General features: G+C 43.8%; 1 protein-coding gene across 1 annotated transcript; it reads right to left on the bottom strand.

Annotated features, from left to right (window-relative positions):
* Window positions 1–3,816: 3,816 nt before the first annotated feature.
* Window positions 3,817–7,774, bottom strand: LOC133449781 (uncharacterized). The gene is made up of 2 exons (XM_061728792.1): window positions 6,539–7,774; window positions 3,817–6,423 (listed from the first exon to the last, which is right to left on the bottom strand). Exons 1-2 carry the CDS (start codon window positions 7,772–7,774, stop codon window positions 4,306–4,308), a joined length of 3,354 nt encoding a protein of 1,117 aa, XP_061584776.1. The 3' UTR covers window positions 3,817–4,305.
* Between the last annotated feature and the right edge of the window lie 9,612 nt (window positions 7,775–17,386).

Raw genomic sequence — 17,386 nt, 5'->3', positions numbered from 1 at the left:
TAGCTGCAGAAGAAAAAAATAATCTCACGAGGAAAAGAAAAATATTGCTCATGTCTCGGAGCCTCTTCAGCATAATATAGCGGTAAAAAAAAAAGAAAAGAGAAGTAAGAGTAATAAAAAACATGTACTGTATGTTGTTATATTATACTAATTTATTGAAACACATGGCGAGTCAAACATTTACCAAAGCAGCTGCCAAACACTAAACAAGGTAGTAAGACGGTGGTTGTGCAGAACTGCGGCAGTAAATCCTCATCGGAGCTTCATTCTTTAGTAGTGATTTCATATGAACCCAAACCGTTAATAATCATTATTTTCTCCATATACCGCTCCCTGGCTTCCTTGTTTAAGGTATCCCGGTAAATTCCAGTTCCTTTCCAGCAGTTTAACATCTTTTTTTGCGTTCCGTCTGTTCACTTGGTGAAACAGAAAAGTAGTTTTTAAAGTCCCTCCCGTCTTCATTCACTATCAAAACAAATGCACGTGACGGGACAGGAGTTTTCCGATGATACAAATACATTAAGAGAGCCTGGCAGGGAGCGGAGTAATAGATCCATACGTATATATGTCTATGGGCTGGAGCGGAGGAGCGGAGCCGCCACCGCAGTAATGGCGGCCGCTCGACTTCCGGGTTTCGCCGGATTCGTCTATAAAAGACAGCTGTGGCAGGACAAGCTGAAAATAAAATACAAGTACCATGGCTTATCTTGCACTGGAGGAGGATTTAGAGACCGTGCGCTCCGCATGCTGATGTTCAGTGAGAGACAGAGCGGCTTCTCAGCAGCTTCCCCAAAAACATTCTGATGGATCTATGCTGTGATTTACAACCTACTGTATGTTGGATCGAGAGACAAAACGCATCCCAGTCACATCCAGCTCCTGCCACTCTGGGACTTTTGGCCACCGGAACATTTCAGAGAGAGATTGGAGACATATGCAGCGTCTCGCAGCCGACACTAAGCAGAATCATGCCGGCAGTGTTGGATGCAATAATTTCTCTGGCCCTAATTTACACCCAGTTCCCATACACACATCACCAACAAGTCGAAATTAAACGAGGATTTCATGCCATCGCCGGATTCCCAAACATAATTGGAGCTATAGATTGCACCCACATCGCAATAAAAGCACCAAATCTTAAACCAAATCTTAATTTATATGGATAATCTTCCAAGAAATATATCAAACATGGTCAACATAATTATTTTACTAGGTAAATATCACATGCATAAATGCAAATGGAAAAACAGCAAACTCTCCATTGTGGATCTGAAAAATGAATGTAAACTGTATTTAGCGTCTCTAAAACTGTGTGAAAAAAACGACATTGCCAAAAGCTTATATGAAACGATGTCTTTGTTTCTTAATGTTTATTAATGGTTTTGAAGCAGGCTGGCACATGGCATGTCTCCAGGGAGGTGTTGGAGATTTCTGAACACCGGAGACAGCTGATCGGCTCAGAGCTTCAGGGTGGATGAGGAACCGGAGCAGTGGCGTCAATTCAGTCTCAGCTAAGGTACGGCAAGGTTACGAGTCACAGAACTTACTAGAGTATCAATCAACATGTCCAGCAAATACTCATCACATAAGTCTGCTATGTATCTGATCTGTGTGGTCAAGAAAACTGGAACTTTTTCAAATACAGTCTCGCTCACTGCAAAAACTCAAAATCTTACCAGGAATATTTGTCTTATTTCTAGTTAAAATGTCTCATTTTTAGTCAAAAAATCTCATTACACTTAAAACAAGAGTCATTACCAGAAAAATAACTTGTTATTTGACCATTTTCACCTGTTTTAAGTAAATTTTCCCTTGAAATAAGTAGAAAAATCTGCCAGTGGAACAAGATTTATCTTCTTATTACAAGCAAAAAAATCTTGTTCCACTGGCAGATTTGTCTACTTATTTTAAGTGAAATTCTACTTGAAACAGGTGAAAATTGTTGTTTTTGAGTCTTGTCTTAAATGTAATGAGATTTTTTTTGACTAAAAATGAGACATTTTAACTAGAAATAAGACAAATATTCATGTTCAGATTTTGAGTTTTTGCAGTGTAAAATAACTAGTGAAATCAATCATGTTGTTCTGATTTGCATTTGTAGTTATTCTATATGTATTTAGTAATAGAATAATCAATACAAAGAGACAGAGTAATTCCATAAATGTATTTAAAAAACAAACATTTACATTTAACCCTTGAAGCCGAGGTGGCGGCTGCCGGACCTTCAAACCCGACCGACGCCCCTGAACCGGAGTCCGGTCCTGCTGCTCTGCGGGGGTTCAGTTTTTTGAATATTTTATTAACGTCCCACTCCAGGATAGAGACGGGCGTCGCTGTGATGTGTGTGGGGTGTGAGGGTGTGGGGGGATGAGGGTGTGGGGGATGAGGGCGGGGTCTCTGGGGCCTCTGGGGTGTGAAGTGGTGGAGAGCATAGACATCATATAGAGCTATATGTTCTATATGATGTCTATGGTGGAGAGGCTCCAGCCCCTGCTGGGGGGAGGGGGGGGGGGGGGGGGGCAGTTGGAGGGATGGAACTGGGGAATGTGAAATAAACTATTTTTTGCTATGATGGGAAATGTAAGTTTATTTTGGGTTTTGAGCTCTGTGCCTTTCTTTATTTTTCAATGATAGGATATTTGAGTTTACTGATCATTCATTTCAAAGTCTTGAGCTTTGCTCTTTTGTATTTGCTGTAACTATTGTACGGTACCAGTAAAAGGGGAGGTTTATATAAGCCTTGCTTCTACCTGCACCCTTTCGGTTACAAATGTACCGAAATAAACATTCAAACATAAAGAAAATGGAAGAGAAAAGGTGGGGCTGTCTGTAGGATTTCAGTGAAACACTAATTAATGTGAACATGGAAATGGAGCCAGGTCACAATAACTTACACCTTTTCCAGGACTCAGAACGTAAGTTACGGATGTAACTATGGTTCTGTGAATTCCTGGATGACTGCCAGTGGCAGTAAACAGAGTGGATATGTCTCCTCGCGCTCCGCGCAGGTCGAGATTTAATAACAACAGTGTCACGTGAGTGACGTGTAGGCTACCTGTGCGTCTATAAATACCGCCCGGTAGACTACATCCGGCCTCCCAGAATCTTCTCGCAGGAAGTTCGGAGTGACCGGTGTGACTGGCAGTCATCCAGGAATTCACAGAACCATAGTTACATCCGTAACTTACGTTCTGTTTCATTCCTTCCAGACTGCCAGTGGCAGTAAACAGAGTGGATGACTCATACCAGCACTGTCACGAGGAACAACACCCACCTAGTGGTCAGCCGTAGAAGCCAACGGCAGAACGGCCGAAGCCAGCGTGGACCCAGAGGCCACGTTAAGGCGATAGAACCTGGAGAAGGTGCACGGCACCGTCCAGGATGCCGCTGCACAGATCTCAGACAACGGTACCCCTCTCATTGCCGCCCAGGAAGTGGCCACACCCCTGGTGGAATGACAGACAACGCCTGAAGGGGCAGGTCTACCTGCCACGTCATAAGCCTGTTTGATTGCTTCAACAATCCAGTGGGAGAGACGTTGCTTCGACAGGGCACGGCCCTTGTGCGCCCCCCTGTAGCACACAAACAATTGCTCAGAGCGTCGAAAGCTCTGTGTTGCCTGAAGGTAGAGCCGCAACGCCCGGACTGGGCACAGCAAATTAGCCCGCTCCTCCAGCCGGGACTCAAACGGGGGAGGATGGTATGCTGCCAACTCTATGGCCTGATTGGCATGGTCAGGGGGTAACACCTTTGGCAGGAAAGCAACATTTGGCCACAGGGTCACTCCTGAGCTGTCTGCCTTCCACCGAAGGCACGTAGGACTGACTGAAAGGGCGTGGAGCTCGCTCACACGCTTGGCAGACGTAACAGCCAACAGAAAGGCGGTCTTCCATGACGTCGTCCTCAAGGACCCCCCTGCCATAGGCTCAAAGGGGGCCTCGCCCAAGGCCTGCAGGACCAGCGGCAGGTCCCATGCTGCTGCACGCTGCACTCTGGGGGGGCGCAGTCTCCTGGCACCCCGCAGAAACTGTGCCACCCAGTAATGCGCACCAACTGGTCTACCATCGATGTGGCCATGGTGGACAGAAATAGCCGCTACGTGCACCTTCAAGGTCGAGGCCGCCCGGCCCGCCTCAAACAGATACTGCAGGTACCGCAGTACAATTTGTAACGGACAGGAGATCGGGTCAAAACCCCCGTCCCTGCACCAGGAGGAGAAAGCGGCCCAGCAATGCGAATACACCCTTCTTGTGGAAGGAGCTCTAGCATTCTGCAAGGTCTCACATACCGAGGGCTCAAGGTGCGTCAAGAATGACCCTTCCCTCTCAACGGCCAGGCCCAGAGTTGAAGGAGGCTCGGAGAGGGATGCCATACCTCCCCGCCCAGCTGGGACAGGAGGTCCGACCGTACTGGGAGCTGCCAAGGCTCCCCGTCCAACAGGCTGAGGAGCGTGGAGAACCAAATCCTCGAGGGCCACTTGGGCGCCACCAGGAGGACCCTGTGACCCGATAATCTCACCCTGTGAAGCGTGGGCATCACCAGGGGAATCGGAGGGAACGCATAAAGGAGGCCTCTCGGCCAAGTGTTGGCGAGAGCGTCCATCCCGAGCGGGGAACTGGTCTCTGCCAAGGAGAACCACAGTGGACAATGAGTCGTACACTCCGAGGCGAACAGATCCACACGGGCTTCCCCGTATCGATCCCAAATCAGTCGCACCACCTGGGGGTGCAACCGCCAGTCCCCTGGGGGCAGCTGCCGGCGTGAGAGGGAATCCGCCACCACGTTGGCTCTGCCAGGGAGGTGCATTGCCCTCAAGGAGGCCAATTGAGGATGAGCCCACATCCACAACCTCCGGGCCTCGTTCAGGGAGTCCAGCGACCTGGTTCCCCCCTGGTGGTTGACATGAAACACTGTCGAAGTGTTGTCTGTCCGGACGAGGACATGCTTGCCCCTGAGAAAGGGCAAGAAGTGCCTCAGCGCCAAGTAGACAGTCCGGAGTTCTAGGACATTGATGTGCCGTCCCCGCCACAGAGGGCCCCAAACCCCCTGGACTGACCTCTTCTGCCATACCGCACCCCAACCCTGAGGTGAGGCATCTGTTGTCACCACCTCTCGCCTCGAAGGGACTGAGCCGAGAGGAACACCGTGCAATAGAAAGGTGCTGTCCCGCCACCGGTGGAGATGAATAAGGCACTGGTGGGTAACCTTGACCTTGACCCACCTGTGAAGGCGAGGGTCCATCTGGAGGCTGTTGAACCACATCTGCAGGGGGCGCAGGTGCAGCAGCCCCAGAGGTGTCACAGCTGAGGCCGCCGACAGCATCCCCAGCAGTCGGAGCCATGCGTGGACGGGCAACCTCATCCCGAGGCGGAAGGACCGTAGCAGGTCCTGAATCCGCTGTGCCCGCTCTGCAGTAAGGCGTGCCTGCATTGACACGGAATCGAGGGACAGGCCGATGAAGGTGGTCTGCTGCGTAGGACGCAACAAGCTCTTCTCCCAATTTACCGACATGCCCAGAGCCTCGATATGTGTGAGGACCCTGGATGTCATCAGCTCCGCCTCCTGGAGCGAGGGGGCGCATATAAGCCAGTCGTCCAGATATGGGAGAATCTTTACTCCCGACAGGCATAGCGATGTCAAGGCCGCCCTCATGCATCTGGTGAAGATGCGAGGAGCCAGGGACAGGCCGAAAGGCAGGACGGTGAACTGGTAGGCGTGGCCTTGAAAGGCAAAACTGAGAAACCGTCTGTGATCTGGGTGTATTGGGACGTGAAAGTAGGCGTCCTTGAGGTCTATGGAGGTGAACCACTCCCCTGGAGTGACAGATTGAAGGACGTTGCGTGTACGCAGCATCCGAAATGGGAGGACCTTCAGGTACTGGTTCAGACCCCGAAGGTCCAGCACAGGCCGAAGAGAAGTGTCTTTCTTCGGAATGAGGAAGTATGTTGAGTAAAACCCACTGCTCTGTGTATGTGGGTGAACTCTTGTGATGGCCTTTTTGTCCAAGAGTTTGGCTATCTCCTGTGACAAACACAGGGCCCTCCCGCGGTCTCTGACCGAGGTTTCCCTGACCCCGGAGGGTGGTGGGGGCCGGCGGCGGAACTGCAACCTGTAGCCCTGGGACAGTGTTCTCAAAACCCATACATCTGGAGAATGGGCTGCCCAATAGGCCAGGTGCTGATGTGAAAACCTGCCCACCGCCGGCCCGAGGCCCTCATAGAGTGCCTCGAGGATTATTTGGGGGTTTGGGGGGACGCTGGTGTTGCCCCTGCACCCGCTGAGACCGGCGAGGTGGAGGGTGTGCGCCCCTGGGCTGACGCCCACCACCCCCAGCAACCCGGCTGTGCTGCCAGGGCTGCGGAGGGGGGCTCGGGGGATGTGAGCGGCGCAGGTCTTGTGCGCCCCGTCTCCTGGAGTGCTGAGCTGGGGGTCCCATGCTTGCACTCCGACGACCCCAGGCCTCTGATGCCTGACCCGACTGCTTCCTGCGCTCCAATGCCTGTTCTGCCTCTGGCCCAAACAACTGGCCCGGCACTACCGGAAGCTTCCGTAGCGTCTGCCTGCAATCATCAGACATGGGTGCCTGCGCCAGCCACACCTGACGCCGCGTCACCACCAGGGTGGACATCAGGCGGCCAAGCTCTCTGGTCATCAGCCCGAAGGCTTGGAGCGCAGCGTCGTTAGTGTCACCCAACTCCCCGCCCTCATGCTCCGACTGCAACATCTGGGACTGGGCGAGGAGGAGCACGGAGAGGGAGTTCCCAATGCGAGCCATTCGGCCTGCTGCATCATAAGCCGTCGAGAGAAGGCTATCCGTTACCCGGCACTGAGGCCTAGGACAGCGGGCCTTATCTTTGAGCGCCTCATCTGGTGAAAGGACCAGTGAGGCGATACATGGGTCCACGGGAGGCATGTGAACCAGGCCATGTTGCTCCGCCTGGCGCATGGAGGCCAAAGTCCTCGCATCCTTGCCATGGTAGGCAAACGCCTTTGGATCTGCCCAGCAGCGCCGCAGCTCCTGCAAAAAAGCAGGCGAGGGCGGGACATCAAAGGGCGGGGCTACAGGAGTCCGGCGAAAGAATGGGTTGCTCGCCGGTTGGGCAGCGGGCGCATCATCCAGCCCGACCTTAGCCAGGGCCGCACGTAGTGTTGCCTGCAAAGGGCAGGGGCCCTCTCCCAGCTCAGTGCTCCCAGAGCTCCTGAGGGATGTCTCCGAGCCTGCCTCTGCCTGTATGCTAGCTGGGTCAACCACCAGACACGGCAGCTCAGGGGAGGGATACTCGCCAGAGCTAAACACACTGTCACGGCCTTGAAACATGGAGTTTGAAGCCCTGGTAGACATAGCATCGTCTCCACAATCTGACTCCCAGGGGACCGCCAGAGGTGGGGAGGGCAGAGCCCGCTCCCTCACTAAGGCCTTAAGCTGCTCCAGTTCAGCCCGTAAATCCTCCATCTCACTGCGTGAGGGAGCATCCTTCGCCTTCTTCTGCGTAGGGCCACTGCGCTCGTCATGGGGCCCCGCTCTGCGCTTGTCCCGGTGCTTTTTGCGGGAACCTGCACTGACATGAGCGGGCCCAGAGGGTGGGAGGTCGCTCCTAAAGAGGAGGCCTTCCACCTGACGCAGCCGGTCCTCTCTCACAGAGAGCGGCAAAATGCTGCAGTTGATGCAGGGGTCGGAGAGGGCCTCCCTCAGGTGCCCCACCCCCAGACACTGGGGGCACAATTCATGGCCATCCTCTACCAACAGTAGAGTGCCACATGATGTACAAGCCATCATCGCTTCCTCCAAAAAATAAAAAGGGTCAAGTTAGGGAATCTGGGCGAGAACCGAGACTCGATCAGAACATCTAACAGACTCCTCACACCACTGTTCTTAATCCAAACAATTCAGTGTGGAGCCAGGCAATCCAAGCGAGAACTGTGGCCGCCACAGAACGCGTCCGGAACCTCTGGACTAGCTTTTTTTTTTTTTTTTTTTCTAAATATATATTTTTTTTAATTTATATATATTTTTTTTTTTTTTTTTTTTTTAAAGCTTAAGTAAAAAATACTCACCAAGCCAGGCTAGGAACCAACAGACGAGAGCAGTGGGCGGACCACTGAACGCGGCTGGGACATCTAGCATGTGGAGGAATCAGCTCAGCACAAACAATTCAAGACCGTTTGTGTGGCTGGGGAGCGAGCCAGCCCGACACACGGGCGCTCGATCCAGATGGAAAAAAGGGAGAGGTAAGATGGCTTGACAGCCACAGCCTTAGAGGGCACAACGTGCGCTCCGACCAAGAGTCACAGGCAGGCTGTCAAACACCACCAACCAGAGTTGAGCTTACCTCCCCGAACCTGCAGAAAATATAGATCCGAAACACGGATCTACGGAGCGATTAACCAGCGATGTACGTCAGGTTAACAGCGAGAAGATTCAAGAGGCCGGATGTAGTCTACCGGGCGGTATTTATAGACGCACAGGTAGCCTACACGTCACTCACGTGACACTGTTGTTATTAAATCTCGACCTGCGCGGAGCGCGAGGAGACATATCCACTCTGTTTACTGCCACTGGCAGTCTGGAAGGAATGAAACAGAACTGTTGTTACACCCGAGTGATGGTGTAGAAATGCTCCGTACTGACCAACTCAGGTCATTTAACCCTGAATGTTCTGAAAAACTGTCAAAACACCGGTTTGCACGGCCAGTCGCTGACGTTCCTGTCACTGCCATCGACTCTGGTTCTTATACTGAGACGTTTGCACATTAGCTTGAACGGATCGAGCAGCAACTCTCTGCTGTCCATGTTCAACTCTAGAAATGTTTGCAAACAACATGGAGAAGAGTTTAACGGCTAAAACGACGGACTGATGGAGCCGTTTCCTGGATAAATAAATATCTATCTATCTGACCATCGATCAAGCGGAGCGGCTTCGTCACGTACTAAAGTCGCACTAAAACATTCTGACAGATGATTGAGCTCAGTTACCACATAGAACTGGTTTGAGGTCAGTAAGAAAAATATTCATACATAGAATAGAATAGAATAGAATAGAATAGAATAGAAAGCCTTTATTATCATTATACTGGTACAATGAGATTAGGCAGCAGCTCCATTAAAGTGCACACATGCAAAGACTCTGGAAACAACAAAATAAGAAACAGGAGACATAAATATAAATACACTATGAAAATGAATGAATGAGAGAATAATAATGCACATAATGGATGAAGAATATTGCTCAGTATGAGGAGCTTATTGGGCGATGATTAAAGGTCGCACTGATGATTTTTGAGAAAAATTAAGGATTTTAAGTGCGGAAAATCAGGTAATTCTTTTGTTCTGACCCGTCGTGTCTCCTGGCAGGACTGCAGGCTGAGCTGGAGACGAGGGGGTGAAGGACGAGGACAGAGAGCTGGACGACACGTGGACAATACGGTGGACGTCTTGAGGAAGGAACAGGCCAGGAAGGTGCAGTTCCCTCCCAACACACCGAGCTGGAACAAGGATTACAAATCACATCAGCCTCGGTTTATTCTCTCTCTCATCGTTAAAGTGATGATTTTAAAACTGTTAACGATCACAAACAGATGAGCTGTTGGAAGATCTATGAAGTATTTATAGCACACAGGGCCAGTTATGTGGACGTGGTTGGAGTTAAACGTCGTCCCTGGAGCTGCAGACGGAGCTGAAGCAGAGAACAAACACACGGCCATGATGAACTATATTTATTTCTTTTTAAAAACCACTAAATGAATTAAACTGAACTTTTAACATGACGGTCATCTTTGCATCGTGTTTTTATTGTTTGGTAAATAACTAACTTGATTTAAAAGTGCAGGTAAGAGGTTTCTGTCAGTGAACTTTCATCAACCCCAACTTTACACTGGAATTAATCAAAAAAACGCTTTTAATCAAACGTGTTTAAAAGCAATAAAACCTGAGACATGAAGTTAGAGGTCAGTAGTGAAGATTCTCCTCCTGCACGATTATTTCTACAAGTTAAATCACAACATTTAGTTATATTTTATCTCAGGAAAATAAATTTGCGTTATTGATAGATTTGTATGAAAAACACTGTAGACTCAGGAGTATTGCCAAGAAAAATGCTATTGACAAACCATGGACGACTAAAGGACTAGGAAATACCTGCAAGAAGAAAAACTATTTATATACAGGACTGTCTCAGAAAATTGGAAAATATTGTAATAAAGTTCTTTATTTTCTGTAATGCAAAAATGTCATACATTCTGGATTCATTACAAATCAACTGAAAGATTGCAAGCCTTTTATTATTTTAATATTGCTGATCATGGTTTACAGCTTAAGAAAACTAAAATATCCTATCTAAAAAAATTAGAATATTCTGGGAATCTTAATCTTAAACTGTAAACCATAATCAGCAATATTAAAATAATAAAAGGCTTGCAATATTTCAGTTGATTTGTAATGAATCCAGAATGTATGACATTTTTGTTTTTTTTTAATTGCATTACAGAAAATAAAGAACTTTATCACAATATTCTAATTTTCTGAGACAGTCCTGCCGGCTCAGCCCAGTTAGAACCTCGGCAGAATGGTTACAGAAGAAGTATCTGCTTGGCTCCACCCGCCTCAGCTCGTAGTGGAGAAGAGCAAGACGGGGGCGTGGCGGGTAGAAGTGCTGAGTAGATACTAGTGGAAAAGGACCATTAGTGTTTTAAATGTCTTGTTAACGTCCCTCTCCAGGACAGAGACGGGCGTCGCTGTGGTGTGTGGGGGGTGAGGGGGATGAGGGTGTGGGGGGTGAAGGTGTGGGGGGGGGGGGACGGGTCTCTGGGGCCTCCGGGGTATGAAGTGGTGGAGAGGCTCCAGCCCCTGCTGGGGGGGGGGGGCAGTTGGAGGGATGGAACTGATGGAACATGATATTTAGTAACAGAAGGAGACACTGATACTTCAATTAATATAGATGGTATTGAAATGAACAGTAAGGGAAACCACGTTTTTGGGCGTCGTGCTGGATGAGAATCTGAATATGAAATCACATAAACATTATACAAAGATAAAAATATCAAAAACAATTGCTGTTACACAAAGTAAAGGATTCATTGGACAACAAAGCTTTGTACATTTTATATAACGCTACGATTGTTCCATATGTCCTACTGTGTTGAAGTTTATATTCAGTCCATTTAAGAGCCATAAGAATAATCAGTAGAAAACGATAAAGATCCAACTAATCCATTATTCCTCCAGTTAAAATTGTTGAAATTTCATGAATTAGTAGATTATAGTATTCTGCAAATTATGTTTAAAGCTCATAAAAAAACTTTACCAATCAACATTCAGAAAAGATTTGAAAAAAGAGAAAGCAAGTATAATTTAAAAGGAACAAAGATCTTTAAAAAACCAAGATTCAGGACTAAAGTGATGGAACGTTGTGTTTCTGTGAAAGAATCAGTTTATGGAACAATCTGAATAAAGAAAACAAAGAATCCAAATCAAACATTACATTCAAAAGAACAATTAAAGCCAGTATGTTAAGGAAATATAATGAAATATGTTAGTTATGTGTGATGGACAGACCCATAGTCATGAAAGGTATAAACATTGGCCCGGTTTCCCAGATCAGTTAAGTAGCTCTTAACAGCGAAAGACTTCTTTCAAACCATCTTAAGGAGCCTGTGAAAGAAGTCTTTCGCTGTTAAGAGCTACTTAACTGATCTGGGAAACCGGGCCATAGTTTGTTGTTGAATGGTATTAACTGAATTGTAACTTGGGAACTAAAAAGGAATGTTTGTGTCTGTGTCGCCGGCAGATATTTTATTTTAGTTTTTATTTCACTTTGTTGTTGTTTTTTAATTTACGTTCTTTGTAAATTGATTTCTTGGTAAAAAGGGGCAGATTAAATAAGATTCTTCTTCTTTCTGCTCCCTTTCATTCACAATTTAGGAACGTTTGTGTTTATATTAAATTGTTTGTTGTTTTATTGTATCAATGAATGAAATAAAGAATAAATAAATAAATAAATTAGCCATTTTCAACTTAGTTAAAAATCAACTTACAACAAGGAGATATTTGTAAGTTTTCTCCCGCCTGGAGCAGAAACCTGGGGGGGGAACGGACATAAAAAACATAAATATTCCTGTCGGACGAAAAGAATCAGGTTGAACAAAAATAAACATTACTACAAAATAATGTCTGTTGTATCTGGTAACAAAAATATTCCCTTTGTAATGCCTTTGACATAAACATGTTTACATTAACAACATTAATGTTACTCTTTTTCACGCTATTATTGATGAAACAGATAAATAAAGCCAGATAAACAGACTAAATGGCGCCCTCTGGTGGACAAATATAAACATTGCGCTGCCGCGATAAAACCTTAACCACGGTAAAAGTGACGAACTATGTGATTAAATATCGACCAAACTTACACGGTAAGTAAGTGTATACACTACAAATCACAATATGCTTAATATAACAATATAACGCGTCATTACATTTTAACTAAGCTCCGTTTGAGAGAAAACTTTTAACCGTTTTCATGTCTTTTGTTTGCTGCACTGGTGCGTCCCTGAAATAGGTCCGACTAGGAACGTTACTACTTCACCGCAGGGCGGAACAACCTGTGAGGACAAAACGTAACTACACACACTTTATTACATATTGCAAAGACCCTTATATTTTAAGACATATCAGTTTTATAAAGATTATCAGTTCAAATAAATACATGTTGTTTTATCTAATTAACAGGTGATCAATCAGAGTGCAACATTTGAGGTAGATCAATGTTCCTTCTGCAAAAAGGATGAAGAAACACTGGATCATTTGTTTTATCAATGTCCTTTGTCTCATTGTTTCTGGACAGACATGCACAATTGGATTTCTCTTAAAATTAATAATGTTCCACCTTTTGAATTAAGACATATTATTTTCTTCATGGGTGATATGGAATTTTCTGTTTCTGATATTATTAATATAATTTTGTTACTGGGTAAGAACCATATTCATTGTGTCAAATGGAGAAATTGTAAACCCTCCTTTTGGGGTTTTATTAACGATTTTAAGATTTTTTTTTCACATGTCTCAATAGAGAAGAAAACAAAAATGCAAGTAAAACAAGTCTAGAAATTGCTTGTTATTTGTTATTCTAATTTAATAATTCCTCTCCTTTTCTATGCTCCATTATGTGAATTTAAATGCTTCATTTATTCTGTTATTCATATGCACCTTTTAATTCTTAGAGCACCTTGTTTTTGGTTTTTTGTATTCCTTACAAGAATCCCAATTTTGTATTTTTATTTTCCTTTCTTTTCATATTGCATTTAAACTGATATTTGTTCATTATCCTCTTTGAGAGTTTGTATATTTTCAATAAAGATTTTCTGAATCATTGCACTTCATCCTCCAGCACCTGGACTCCACAGGAACCTACGCCAGGATCCTGTTCGTGGACCATCATATCTGTCCCCAAAAAACCAAGGACCACAGGACTTAACGACTACAGCCCCGACCCCTGTGGTCATGAAGTCTTTTGAGCGCCAAAAGTCCGTGATCCACCTGCAGGTGGAGTCAGGCAGGTTCAGCTGGGAGAGCTGGTCCTGGAGCAGAGATGGGATGATGGTGTTGAAAGCAGAGCTGAAGTCCACGAACAGCATGTACGAACAAACATCCAAACCCATTGTGTATCAGTAAAGGGAGTTAATCTGTGGAACAACTGTAAAGATGAAATGAAATCATGCAAATCACTAAGTAAGTTTAAACAAATGTTTAAAATCAATACTCTTTATGAATACAAAACGGAAATGGACACATGAACTGACAGTTCCTTGCTCAGCTGAACCACCTTTTCTTTTCTTTTATGCTTTTCTTTCTGAGTTCTGTGAAATGAAGAAATGGTAAAAACAGAACATAAGAAGGGGAGGACTAGAAAAGATTTTTGAAACTTCATCCTACACCCTTTCAAACAGGAAATATTTATCTACAAATAGATTTGTCTCTTTAATTTGCTTTGTTTTGCTAATGTTTTTTTTTTTTTTTCGGTATATACATTTTATGTATTCTGATTATTTTTTTAGTTTTTGTTTTAAACTGTTTGAATAAATAATTAAACTAAACGAAACAACAGGTACAGAAGAAGTATCTGCTTGTTCCACCCGCCTCGGCCCGTAGTGGAGAAGAGCAACACGGGGGCGTGGAGGGTAGAAGAGCTGAGTAGATACTAGTGGAAAAGGCCATTAGTCTTTTAAATGTCTTGTTAACGTCTCTCTCCAGGACAGAGACGGGCGTCGCTGTGATGTGTGGGTGAGGGTGTGGGGGGTGAGGGTGTGGGGGGATGAGGACGGGTCTCTGGGGCCTCCGGGGTGTGAAGTGTTGGAGACTGAGGCTCCAGCCCCTGCTGGGGGGGGGGCAGTTGGAGGGATGTTTAGTAACAGAAGGAGAGACACTGATACTTCAATGAATATAGATGGTATTGAAATGAACAGTAAGGGAAACCAAGTTTTTGGGCGTCATGCTGGATGAGAATCTGAATATGAAATCACATAAACATTATACAAAGATAAAAATATCAAAAACAATTGCTGTTACACAAAGTAAAGGATTCATTAGACAACAAAGCTTTGTACATTTTATATAACGCTACGATTGTTCCATATGTGACCTACTGTGGTGAAGTTTATATTCAGTCAATTTAAGAGCCATAAGAATAATCAGTAGAAAACGATAAAGATCCAACAAATCCATTATTCCTCCAGTTAAAATTGTTGAAATTTCATGAACTAGTAGACCATAGTATTCTGCAAATTATGTTTAAAGCTCATAAGAAAACTTTACCAATCAACATTCAGAAAAGATTTGAAAAAAGAGAAAGCAAGTCTTACTTAAAAGGAACAGAGATAAAAAAAAAAACAAGATTCAGGACTAAATTGATGGAACGTTGTGTTTCTGTGAAAGAATCAGTTTATGGAACAATCTGAACAAAGAAAACAAAGAATCCAAATCAAACATTACATTCAAAAGAACAATTAAAGCCTGAATGTTAAGTAAATATAATGAAATATATTAGTTATGTTTGATTGACAGACCCATAGTCATGAAAGGTATAAACATTGTTTGTTGTTGAATGTTATTAACTGAATTGTAACTTGGAACTAAACAGGAATGTGACGTCTGTGTCGCCGGCAGATATTTATTTATTATATTTATTATTATTTTTATTTATTATTTATTTTATTTTAGTTTTAGTTTTGTATTTACTTTGTTGTTGTTTTTTAATTTACGTTTTTTGTAAATTGATTTCTTGGTAAAAAGGGGCAGATTAAATAAGATTCTTCTTCTTTCTGTTCCCTTTCATTCAGAATTTAGGAACGTTTGTGTTAATATTAAATTGTTTGTTGTTTTATTTTATCAATGAATGAAATAAAGAATAAATAAATAAATAAATTCGCCATTTTCAACTTAGTTAAAATTCAACTTACAACAATGAGATATTTGTAAGTTTTCTCCCGCCTGGAGCAGAAACCTGGGGGGGAACGGACATAAAAAACATAAATATTCCTGTCGGACGAAAAGAATCAGGTTGAACAAAAATAATGTCTGTTGTCTCTGGTAACAAAAATATTCCCTTTGTAATGCCTTTGACATAAACATATTTACATTAACAACATTAATGTTACTCTTTTTCACGCTATTATTGATGAAACAGATAAATAAAGCCAGATAAACAGACTAAATGGCGCCCTCTGGTGGACAAATGAAAACACTGCGCTGCCGCGATAAAACCTTAACCACAGTAAAAGTGACAAACTACGTGATGAAATATCAACCAAACTTACACGGTCAGTAAGTGTATACACTACAAATCACAATATTCTTAGTATAACAATATAACGTGTCATTACATTTTAACCAAGCTCCATTTGAGAGAAAACTTTTAAACGTTTTCATGTCTTTTGTTTGCTGCACTGGTCCGTCCTGAAATAGGTCCGACTAGGAACATTACTAGTTCACCGCAGGGCGGAACAACCTGTGAGGACAAAACGTAACTACACACACTTTATTACATACTGCAAAGACCCTTATATTTCAAGACATATCAGTTTTATACAGATTATCAGTTAAATAAATACATGTTGTTTTATTTAATTAACAGGTGATCAATCAGAGTGCAACATTTGAGGTAGATCAATGTTCCTTCTGCAAAAAGGATGAAGAAACTGGATCATTTGTTTTATGAATGTCCTTTGTCTCATTGTTTCTGGACAGACATACACAATTGGATTTCTCTTAAAATGAATAATGTTCCACCTTTTGAATTAAGACATATTATTTTCTTCATGGGTGATTTGGAATTTTCTGTTTCTGATATTATTAATATAATTTTGTTACTGGGTAAGAACCATATTCATTGTGTCAAATGGAGAAATTGTAAACCCTCCTTTCTGGGTTTTATTAACGATTTTAAGATTTTTTTTTCACATGTCTCAAAAGAGAAGAAAACAAAAATGCAAGTAAAATAGGTCTAGAAATTGCTCGTTATTTGTTATTCTAATTTAATAATTCCTCTCCTTTTCTATGCTCCATTATGTGAATTTAAATGCTTAATTTATTCTGTTATTCATGTGCACCTTTTAATTCTTAGAGCACCTTGTTTTTGGTTTTTTGTATTCCTTACAAGAATCCCAATTTTTTATTTTTATTTTCCTTTCTTTTCATATTGTATTTAAACTGATATTTGTTCATTATCCTCTTTGAGAGTTTGTATATTTTCAATAAAGATTTTCTGAATCATTGCACTTCATCCTCCAGCACCTGGACTCCACAGGAACCTACGCCAGGATCCTGTTCGTGGACCACCATATCTGTCCCCAAAAAAACAAAAACCACAGGACTTAACGACTACAGACCCGTCGCCCCGACCTCTGTGGTCATGAAGTCTTTTGAGCGCCAAAAGTCCGTGATCCACCTGCAGGTGGAGTCAGGCAGGTTCGGCTGGGAGAGCTGGTCCTGGAGCAGAGATGGGATGATGGTGTTGAAAGCAGAGCTGAAGTCCACGAACAGCATGTACGAACAAACATCCAAACCCATTGTGTATCAGTAAAGGGAGTTAATCTGTGGAACAACTGTAAAGATGAAATGAAATCATGCAAATCACTAAGTAAGTTTAATCAAATCTTTAAAATCAATACTCTTTATGGATACAAAACAGAAATGGACACATGAACTGACAGTTCCTTGCTCAGCTGAACCACCTTTTCTTTTCTTTTATGCTTTTCTTTCTGAGTTCTGTGAAATGAAGAAATGGTAAAAACAGAACATTAGAAGGGGTAGGACTAGAAAAGATTTTTAAACTTCATCCTACACCCTTTCAAAAAGGAAATATTTATCTACATATAGATTTGTCTCTTTAATTTG

Source organism: Cololabis saira, chromosome 1 (genome assembly GCF_033807715.1).
Source record: "Cololabis saira isolate AMF1-May2022 chromosome 1, fColSai1.1, whole genome shotgun sequence".
Taxonomy (NCBI): domain Eukaryota; kingdom Metazoa; phylum Chordata; class Actinopteri; order Beloniformes; family Belonidae; genus Cololabis; species Cololabis saira.
This window is presented reverse-complemented; position numbering and strand designations above follow the sequence as displayed.